An 11,383-nucleotide genomic window follows, 5' to 3' on the forward strand; every position below is an offset into this window, starting at 1 on the left:
CTACAGAGTATCTACAGAGTATCTATAGAGTATCTACAGAGTATCTATAGAGTATCTACAGAGTATCTATAGAGTATCTACAGAGTATCTACAGAGTATCTACAGAGTATCTACAGAGTATCTACAGAGTATCTACAGAGTATCTATAGAGTATCTATAGAGTATCTACAGAGTATCTACAGAGTATCTATAGAGTATCTACAGAGTATCTACAGAGTATCTATAGAGTATCTATAGAGTATCTACAGAGTATCTATAGAGTATCTATAGAGTATCTATAGAGTAGGCCCTCAGTCAACAGGTTCATAACCAGTAAGTTGTTGAGAACCTCTGGTATGTTGTCGTGTTTAAAACATTCCCTCTCAATAATAACTTCCATCACATACTAGCCGTTTGTCTTTCCTCCCTCCGAGATGTTTGGGCTGGGAATTACCAGGGACCTCACAACACAATATCAAAACCATACCTGTGTGTCCATGCCATACGTACTGTGTGTCGAGGCCATACGTACTGTGTGTCGAGGCCATACGTACTGTGTGTCGAGGCCATACGTACTGTGTGTTGAGGCCATACGTACTGTGTGTTGAGGCCATACGTACTGTGTGTTGATGCCATACGTACTGTGTGTCGAGGCCATACGTACTGTGTGTTGAGGCCATACGTACTGTGTGTTGATGCCATACGTATTGTGTGTTGATGCCATACGTACTGTGTGTTGATGCCATACGTACTGTACTGTGTGTCGAGGCCATACGTACTGTGTGTTGATGCCATACGTACTGTGTGTTGAGGCCATACGTACTGTGTGTCGAGGCCATACGTACTGTGTGTTGAGGCCATACGTACTGTGTGTTGATGCCATACGTACTGTACTGTGTGTCGAGGCCATACGAGGCCATACGTGCTGTGTGTTGATGCCATACGTACTGTGTGTTGAGGCCATACGTACTGTGTGTCGAGGCCATACGTACTGTGTGTTGAGGCCATACGTACTGTGTGTTGATGCCATACGTACTGTGTGTTGATGCCATACGTACTGTGTGTTGAGGCCATACGTACTGTGTGTTGAGGCCATACGTACTGTACTGTGTGTTGAGGCCATACGTACTGTACTGTGTGTTGAGGCCATACGTACTGTGTGTTGAGGCCATACGTACTGTACTGTGTGTTGAGGCCATACGTACTGTGTGTTGAGGCCATACGTACTGTGTGTTGAGGCCATACGTACTGTGTGTTGAGGCCATACGTACTGTGTGTTGATGCCATACGTACTGTGTGTTGATGCCATACGTACTGTGTGTTGAGGCCATACTGTGTGTTGATGCCATACGTACTGTGTGTTGATGCCCATACGTACTGTACTGTGTGTTGATGCCATACGTACTGTGTGTTGATGCCATACGTACTGTGTGTTGATGCCATACGTACTGTGTGTTGATGCCATACGTACTGTGTGTTGAGGCCATACGTACTGTGTGTTGATGCCATACGTACTGTGTGTTGAGGCCATACGTACTGTACTGTGTGTTGAGGCCATACGTACTGTGTGTCGAGGCCATACGTACTGTGTGTTGAGGCCATACGTACTGTGTGTTGATGCCATACGTACTGTGTGTTGATGCCATACGTACTGTGTGTTGAGGCCATACGTACTGTACTGTGTGTTGATGCCATACGTACTGTGTGTTGATGCCATACGTACTGTGTGTTGATGCCATACGTACTGTACTGTGTGTTGAGGCCATACGTACTGTGTGTTGATGCCATACGTACTGTGTGTCGAAGCCATACGTACTGTACTGTGTGTTGAGGCCATACGTACTGTACTGTGTGTTGAGGCCATACGTACTGTGTGTTGATGCCATACGTACTGTGTGTTGAGGCCATACGTACTGTGTGTTGATGCCATACGTACTGTACTGTGTGTTGAGGCCATACGTACTGTGTGTTGATGCCATACGTACTGTGTGTTGATGCCATACGTACTGTACTGTGTGTTGAGGCCATACGTACTGTACTGTGTGTTGAGGTCATACGTACTGTGTGTTGATGCCATACGTACTGTGTGTTGAGGCCATACGTACTGTGTGTTGATGCCATACGTACTGTGTGTTGAGGCCATACGTACTGTGTGTCCATGCCATACGTACTGTGTGTTGAGGCCATACGTACTGTGTGTTGATGCCATACGTACTGTGTGTTGAGGCCATACGTACTGTGTGTTGAGGCCATACGTACTGTACTGTGTGTTGAGGCCATACGTACTGTACTGTGTGTTGAGGCCATACGTACTGTGTGTTGAGGCCATACCTACTGTACTGTGTGTTGAGGCCATACGTACTGTGTGTTGAGGCCATACGTACTGTGTGTTGAGGCCATACGTACTGTGTGTTGAGGCCATACGTACTGTGTGTTGATGCCATACGTACTGTGTGTTGATGCCATACGTACTGTACTGTGTGTTGATGCCATACGTACTGTGTGTTGATGCCATACGTACTGTACTGTGTGTTGATGCCATACGTACTGTGTGTCGAGGCCATACGTACTGTGTGTTGATGCCATACGTACTGTGTGTTGAGGCCATACGTACTGTGTGTTGATGCCATACGTACTGTGTGTTGAGGCCATACGTACTGTACTGTGTGTTGAGGCCATACGTACTGTGTGTCGAGGCCATACGTACTGTGTGTTGAGGCCATACGTACTGTACTGTGTGTTGATGCCATACGTACTGTACTGTGTGTTGATGCCATACGTACTGTACTGTGTGTTGATGCCATACGTACTGTGTGTTGAGGCCATACGTACTGTACTGTGTGTTGATGCCATACGTACTGTGTGTTGAGGCCATACGTACTGTGTGTTGAGGCCATACGTACTGTGTGTCGAGGCCATACGTACTGTGTGTCCATGCCATACGTACTGTGTGTTGAGGCCATACGTACTGTGTGTCGAGGCCATACGTACTGTGTGTCCATGCCATACGTACTGTGTGTTGAGGCCATACGTACTGTGTGTCCATGCCATACGTACTGTGTGTTGAGGCCATACGTACTGTGTGTTGAGGCCATACGTACTGTGTGTCCATGCCATACGTACTGTGTGTTGAGGCCATACGTACTGTGTGTCCATGCCATACGTACTGTGTGTCCATGCCATACGTACTGTGTGTCCATGCCATACGTACTGTGTGTTGAGGCCATACGTACTGTGTGTTGAGGCCATACGTACTGTGTGTTGAGGCCATACGTACTGTGTGTTGATGCCATACGTACTGTGTGTTGATGCCATACGTACTGTGTGTTGAGGCCATACGTACTGTGTGTTGATGCCATACGTACTGTACTGTGTGTTGATGCCATACGTACTGTGTGTCGAGGCCATACGTACTGTGTGTTGATGCCATACGTACTGTGTGTTGAGGCCATACGTACTGTGTGTTGATGCCATACGTACTGTGTGTTGAGGCCATACGTACTGTACTGTGTGTGAGGCCATACGTACTGTGTGTTGAGGCCATACGTACTGTGTGTTGAGGCCATACGTACTGTACTGTGTGTTGAGGCCATACGTACTGTACTGTGTGTTGATGCCATACGTACTGTACTGTGTGTTGATGCCATACGTACTGTGTGTTGAGGCCATACGTACTGTACTGTGTGTTGATGCCATACGTACTGTGTGTTGAGGCCATACGTACTGTGTGTTGAGGCCATACGTACTGTGTGTCGAGGCCATACGTACTGTGTGTCCATGCCATACGTACTGTGTGTTGAGGCCATACGTACTGTGTGTCGAGGCCATACGTACTGTGTGTCCATGCCATACGTACTGTGTGTTGAGGCCATACGTACTGTGTGTTGAGGCCATACGTACTGTGTGTCCATGCCATACGTACTGTGTGTTGAGGCCATACGTACTGTGTGTTGAGGCCATACGTACTGTGTGTCCATGCCATACGTACTGTGTGTCCATGCCATACGTACTGTGTGTCCATGCCATACGTACTGTGTGTCCATGCCATACGTACTGTGTGTCCATGCCATACGTGTGTTGACTGTGTGTCGAGGCCATACGTACTGTGTGTCGAGGCCATACGTACTGTGTGTCCATACGAGGTGTTGAGGCCATACGTACTGTGTGTCCATGCCATACGTACTGTGTGTTGAGGCCATACGTACTGTGTGTGAGGCCATACGTACTGTGTGTTGAGGCCATACGTACTGTGTGTGTGTTGAGGCCAGGCCATACGTATACTGTGTGTTGAGGCCATACGTACTGTGTGTTGAGGCCAAACGTACTGTGTGTTGAGGCTGTACTGTGTTGAGGCCATACGTACTGTGTGTCGAGGCCATACGTACTGTGTGTGTCGAGGCCATACGTACTGTGTGTCGAGGCCATACGTACTGTGTGTTGAGGCCATTACTGTGTGTCGAGGCCATACGTACTGTGTGTCGAAGTGTTGAGGCCATACGTACTGTGTGTTGAGGCCATACGTTGTCGAGGCCATACGTACTGTGTGTCGAGGCCATACGTACTGTGTGTCCAGGCCATACGTACTGTGTGTTGAGGCCATGAGGCCATACGTACTGTGTGTTGAGGCCATACGTACTGTGTGTCGAGGCCATACGTACTGTGTGTTGAGGCCATACGTGTGTGTCAATAAAACGGCCAGGCCATACGTACTGTGTGTTGAGGCCATACGTACTGTGTGTCCTAAATACGTACTGTGTGTTGAGGCCATACGTACTGTGTGTTGAGGCCATACGTACTGTGTGTTGAGGCCATACGTACTGTGTGTTGAGGCCATACGTACTGTGTGTTGAGGCCATACGTACTGTGTGTTGAGGCCATACGTACTGTGTGTTGAGGCCATACGTACTGTGTGTTGAGGCCATACGTACTGTGTGTCGAGGCCATACGTACTGTGTGTCGAGGCCATACGTACTGTGTGTCGAGGCCATACGTACTGTGTGTCGAGGCCATACGTACTGTGTGTCGAGGCCATACGTACTGTGTGTCGAGGCCATACGTACTGTGTGTCGAGGCCATACGTACTGTGTGTCGAGGCCATACGTACTGTGTGTCGAGGCCATACGTACTGTGTGTCGAGGCCATACGTACTGTGTGTTGAGGCCATACGTACTGTGTGTTGATGCCATACGTACTGTACTGTGTGTTGATGCCATACGTACTGTGTGTTGAGGCCATACGTACTGTGTGTCGAGGCCATACGTACTGTGTGTCCATGCCATACGTACTGTGTGTTGAGGCCATACGTACTGTGTGTCGAGGCCATACGTACTGTGTGTTGAGGCCATACGTACTGTGTGTCGAGGCCATACGTACTGTGTGTTGAGGCCATACGTACTGTGATTCTCACTATAATGATGTTCCAAACATATCGCATTATGTCTGCTGCCTCGTTAAAAACAAATAGTCTCCCTCGTTACAAAAAGAAGATAGAGGACAAGAGACAGGATGAGGAAAACAAATAGTCTCCCTCGTTACAAAAAGAAGATAGAGAACAAGAGACAGGATGAGGAAAACAAATAGTCTCCCTCGTTACAAAAAGAAGATAGAGGACAAGAGACAGGATGAGGAAAACAAATAGTCTCCCTCGTTACAAAAAGAAGATAGAGAACAAGAGACAGGATGAGGAAAACAAATAGTCTCCCTCGTTACAAAAAGAAGATAGAGAACAAGAGACAGGATGAGGAAAACAAATAGTCTCCCTCGTTACAAAAAGAAGATAGAGAACAAGAGACAGGATGAGGAAAACAAATAGTCTCCCTCGTTACAAAAAGAAGATAGAGAACAAGCTATGAAGGAACAAAAACTGGAGTTTTTGGTACAAGACACAGCCAACCAGTGCAAAGAAATAACATTGCGATATTGTCAAAACAACAACATAACAACAAAATCACACCGTCACAGAGAGATGTATTAAAGTGTAATTCTGTAATAAAACGGCCGTGGGATGACGTCTGGTTGAAGAGGTCTGGATTTCAACACATGATACATCTTCCTAAATATTAAACGGAATCGATTTGTCCTGATGTCACTGGCTCCACTCTCTCTCTCCCCTCTTTTCCATATCTACAACTCTCTCTCTTTCAGTCTCTTTCCATATCTCCAACTCTCCCTCTCTCCTTCCCTCCCTCTTTCCATATCTACAACTCTCCCTCTCTCCTTCCCTCCCTCTCTCCATATCTCCAACTCTCTCTCTTTCAGTCTCTTTCCATATCTCCAACTCTCTCTCTTTCTCTCTTTCCATATCTCCACCTCTCTCTCTCTTTCTCTCTCTCTCTTTCTCTCTCTCTCTTTCTCTCTCTCTCTTTCTCTCTCTCTCTTTCTCTCTCTCTCTTTCTCTCTTCCCATATCTACAACTCTCCCTCTCTCCTTCCCTCTCTCTTTCCATATCTACAACTCTCCCTCTCTCCTTCCCTCTCTCTTTCCATATCTCCACCTCTCTCTCTCTTTCTCTCTCTCTCTTTCTCTCTCTCTCTTTCTCTCTCTCTCTTTCTCTCTCTCTTTCCATATCTCTCTCTCTCTTTCTCTCTCTCTCTTTCCATATCTACAACTCTCCCTCTCTCCTTCCCTCTCTCTTTCCATATCTACAACTCTCCCTCTCTCCTTCCCTCTCTCTTTCCATATCTACAACTCTCCCTCTCTCCTTCCCTCTCTCTTTCCATATCTACAACTCTCCCTCTCTCCTTCCCTCTCTCTTTCCATATCTACAACTCTCCCTCTCTCAGTCTCTTTCCATATCTACAACTCTATCTCACTCGTGTTACACTATACCTACACTCCAGTATATCAGTCCATTAAATAGAGAGGGAAAAGATCTGAAGCAGAGGAGATGGATGAGGGGTAGGAGGAAGGAGTATGGTGGATAATCACAATGCTGTCCTGCTTTCTGTCTGTTTGCTGTGTCAGACACATGTAAAGCCAAACACAAATTTCCATTCCAACAAGAAGGGAATTTGAATCTTAACGTGACTCTTCCCTGGTCACCTAAACAAACAAAGGTTCACATAAATCAATAAAAACCCAGTTGAATGGTTTCTTGTTCCTACCTGTATAATGGACATCCTGCTACTGGGGGTATCTGTGGTGTTAGTCACCGGGCCAGTGAAGGACGTGTGACAGCCGACGCCGTGGCCCTGTCCCTGGGGCACCGACAGGCTGTTGGCCGTGGGCTTGAGGTACATGACCTCCGACCTGGGCGAGCTCAGCGGCAGCCGCGTCTGGTAATCGAAGTACATGGGGGAGGTGGCGAGCGACGGGGAGCTCACCACCTTCATGGCGTCCCGTTCCTCCACCTCGCTCTGAACCAGCATGATGTCATTCTTGTTGATCTTCTTCTTCTTGCCTTTGCCCAGCTGCGGGTGAGAGTACTCCGCCATGCGGCAGTTATACGTCCTGATCTCCTTGTTCTCCCGTTTGCACTTCACGGCGATGGTTACCATGGCAGCCAGCAGCATCATAGAGATGATGGATAAGGTGACGATGAGAGGCAGCGAGGTGTCCCAGTTGTGATGCTCTTCGTTGATGTGGGGCTCGCCGCCCGGCAGCGGTCCGCTGTAGGCCTTGACGATGAGGCGTGCGGCGGTGGTGAGGGTGGGCTTCCCGTGGTCCATCACCCTGACGATCAGCTCCACCGTGGGGCTGACGTCCTCCCAGAAGGGGTGGGCGGTCCGTACCTCGCCCGTCACCGGGTCCATCTCGAACAGATGCTCCTCGTTACCGTCGGAGATCTCGTAGGTCAACCGCCCGCTCTCGCCGTAATCGTTGTCGACCGCCCTCACCGTGGTGACGACGTAACCTACGCCGACGTTCCGTGGCACGTGGATCTCCGCCGTGTCGTTCAGGAGCAGCGGGAGAACGATGACGGGGATATTGTCGTTAACGTCTAAGACGCTGACCCTGACCGTGGTGTTGCTCTCCAGGTGAGGAGACCCAGCATCCTTCGCCAAGACCTTAAAATCAAAGAATTTGATTTGTTCGTAGTTGAATGACCTCACGGCGTAGATTGCCCCGTTGGCCGCGTTCACGTTCACGAAGGTGTTGACATCTCCTCCACTCACGTTGGAGTTGAGGATGGAGTAGAACACGGTTCCGTTCTGGCCCAGGTCCGGGTCTAGAGCGAGGACGGAACCCAGATACTCCCCGGGGATGTTGTTCTCCGGCACCTGGAGCAGATACACAGCTTTGGTGAAACGCGGAACGTTATCGTTCTCGTCTAGAATCTTCACCGTGAACGACTTGGTGGAGTTAAGGGGCGGCGTGCCGTTGTCCTTGGCGACGATGGTGACGTTGTACTCGTCCTGCTGTTCTCTGTCCAGAGGCCTGTCCGTCACCACGGTGTAGAAGTTGTCGTAGTTCTCCTCTAGTTTAAACGGAACGTTCCCCAAGACTCTACATTGTAGCTTCCCGTTTCTCCCAGAGTCTTTATCCGTGACTCTGACCAGGGCGATGACCGTGCCTGGTGGGGCTGCCTCGCTAATGGCCCCCTGCCTCACAGACACAAACCCTATGGAGGGCCAGTTGTCATTCCTGTCAATCACATTCACAGTTACTTTACAGTGGCCTGGGATGGGGTTAGGGCCTAAATCCTTAGCCTGAACATCTATTTCTATAATAGGGTTCTCCTCGTAGTCAATCTCTCCTTGTATTTTTATGACTCCCGTTCTAGAATCTATAGAGAAGAGTTCTCTGATTCTATCCGGGGCGTAACCGCTGAATGAATAAACCACCTGACCATTGGAACCCTCGTCTGGGTCTGTGGCGTTTAAATCTATCAATACTTTCCCAGGTGGGGAGTTTTCTGGGATTTCTACAACATAAGAGGGCTGTTCAAACACAGGGCTGTTATCGTTAGAGTCAATAACTTTCACATTAATCTGCATGGTTCCTGATCTGGGATACTCCCCGCCGTCCGTAGCGGTTAGGATGAGGGTGTGATGGTTACGTTCCTCCCGGTCTAACGGCCGTTGAATAACTAACTCGGGAAATTTAGTTCCGTCCCCGCGGGATTTTACATCCAGAGAAAACAGATTGTAGTCGTCTCGTGTGATCTGGTAGGTTTTTAGCCCGTTCTCCCCAGCGTCCGGGTCATGAGCGCTAGTAAGCGGGAAGCGGGTGCCCGGGGCTGCGTTCTCAGAAATGTCAATATCAATCTGATCGGAAGGGAACGTGGGCGAGTTGTCGTTGATGTCGACTATATCTACCTTAATCATGCAGATCTCTTTGTCGTTAGCAAATACCTCCATGGAGAGCTGACATTTGGGGTTCCGCCGACACAGTGTTTCCCTGTCGATGCGTTGCTTGGTATAGAGCAGCCCGCTCTCCGGGTCCACATCGATGAGATGCGGTGCTGAATTCTCCAGAACTCTGAAGTTTGATTTTTTCCCTTGTCCTCCTTGCCCGAGACCGAGTTTAGCATCTTTAGCAATGTTGCCTATAACCGTTCCCGGTCCTTGCTCTTCGTTAACGGAATAATTCAAGTTTTTCAAAGCCAGGGCTTGAGCCCAAAGGAGAAGGAAAAATAAAATGGAAAGATACATCCTTCGGTGAGAGGTTTTTTAATTTGGTGCGATTTTTTTTTTTACACCTCCGACTCCGACCTGTTGATTTCTCCAACACAAAATGGGTGATTTCTACCATTCAGGATCAAACACACAGTTCCGTTCATCGTGGAATGTAGAAGTCATTCTAGAGCACCGATTTAAATTCCCCTTTCTCTCTCTCTGTCTCTCTCGCTCTCCTTTCCTTTATAGAAAACGATGGTGCTCGTGGACACCTAATTTAAATTCAGTTGAACGCCTAGGGCTCATCTCAGGAATAATCGTAACCCGGTCTGTCTCCAACCGGATAGAATAGCCGTTATGCGTTCCCGTGCTCTCTCTCTCTCTGTCGCTCTCTTGCCTGAAACACAAAGGGGTGTAATAGCGTTATATGTTAATAAAGTGTATTTATATAGCAATATACTAGACATAATGAACCGCCTTGACTTGATAATTATATCCTTAGCTATGGGTGAATATGCAGTGACTGAGTCCTTCAACATGAAACGCACAACTAAATGCGTAAATCATTGCCACAATGGATGGGGATAGTCTGTCAATTAGGTAACCTTGAGAAGCGTCGGGGAGGCGCAGTGCTGATGATACACAATACTGCTTTGTGTTGTTGTCCTTTTGATCGTATGGACATGTCATCTATAAACTACCCGCGTGTTATAGGAAATCTGACACATGCGCTTCAGTAGGATATTCAAATGGGTTATTAGGATGTAGATGACAACGGTCATAAGTATGAATAAATATGTCATTTTTTCCCTGTGACACATTCGGCAGTTTATAACTAAAGAAACAGACAAATGTATAGCCAAATCTAAATCAATAGGTATATAGCCGCCCGATTTGAGTAACCCTTATGAATAGAAACGCGTTAAAATGAGCCTCTTACACGCATTACCAAATTAGCATAATCCGCCTATATAAAACGATCCAAAGGGAAGTCATAACTAGCGAGACACAAAACAAGACTAGAATCAAGCCTCCTATTTATTCCGTTCCAGCTCTTCTGGGCTGGCGAGGCTCGTGGCGTCTCAGAAGCTGTTGCATCAACACCGAGAGACAGGAGAGGTTTGGTAAAAACTCCCGTTATCCGTTTGAAACGCCTTATAGCCTGCCTGGTGAGAATATCAATCCTATAGGAAACACCTGCGCTACGACAGTAGACCAGAGGAGGGGTAAAACACATCCACTTACCGAAAGGTATCAGGTTAAATACAAAAATACAAATAATCCCTGGTTTTGGTTTATGTTAAAACCCAATCCCGTCGCTTGGTCTGTCACCCTGCTATTCCTTCTCCGGGTGGTGAGAATGAAGCCAGCAAACCAGCTCCGACCGACGCAGACTAGCAGCGCTACGAGTGGTGCGGGTTCAGCTACCGAAGTAGAAGTGCTCCACAAAAAGTATGACTGTAATGTCAATGAGCTCGTTCCGTTCTCCTCTCCGTTCTCCCGGTGCGGCTGATTAGAATGCAGAGGCTTGCCTTCCCCTCGCGGTGAGTCACCGGGTTCTTCGAGGAGAATGTTTCTGAGAGAAGAGCTGTGAATATTCCAAATGGAAAATATAGATCCACGGTGGTTATTAGAGACGTGTTTACCGGTCCGGTGAGCTGCACTGATGCCCAGTGTTACACGTTCCCGTATAGCGGCACGTCCTTGTCGGTTCTCGCTCTCCGGTTTAAAAGACAGACAGACAGACAGCGATGGGTTCTGGTCAATGTCTCAATAATAGCAGTCCTATTCAAAACGTTCCACAGTTGATTGTCATATTGTCTGTAAACGTAGGTGTAAATTGTCCT

At 47.9% G+C, this 11,383-nt stretch overlaps 1 protein-coding gene across 1 annotated transcript in view; it reads right to left on the reverse strand.

Annotated features, from left to right (window-relative positions):
• Positions 1-6,690: 6,690 nt before the first annotated feature.
• Positions 6,691-11,383, reverse strand: part of LOC124020918 (protocadherin-17-like) — a 4,789-nt gene continuing 96 nt past the window's right edge. Inside the window, exons 1-2 of the mRNA XM_046336231.1 lie at positions 10,782-11,383; positions 6,691-9,933 (exon numbers count right to left, since the gene is read on the reverse strand). The exon at positions 10,782-11,383 is cut by the window's right edge and continues 96 nt beyond it. Of these exons, the coding sequence (XP_046192187.1) occupies positions 7,017-9,572 (2,556 nt within the window). The 5' untranslated portion in view covers positions 9,573-9,933; positions 10,782-11,383 and the 3' untranslated portion in view covers positions 6,691-7,016. The remainder of the gene's footprint in view (positions 9,934-10,781) is intronic.

This window comes from Oncorhynchus gorbuscha, unplaced genomic scaffold (genome assembly GCF_021184085.1).
Source record: "Oncorhynchus gorbuscha isolate QuinsamMale2020 ecotype Even-year unplaced genomic scaffold, OgorEven_v1.0 Un_scaffold_986, whole genome shotgun sequence".
NCBI lineage: Eukaryota > Metazoa > Chordata > Actinopteri > Salmoniformes > Salmonidae > Oncorhynchus > Oncorhynchus gorbuscha.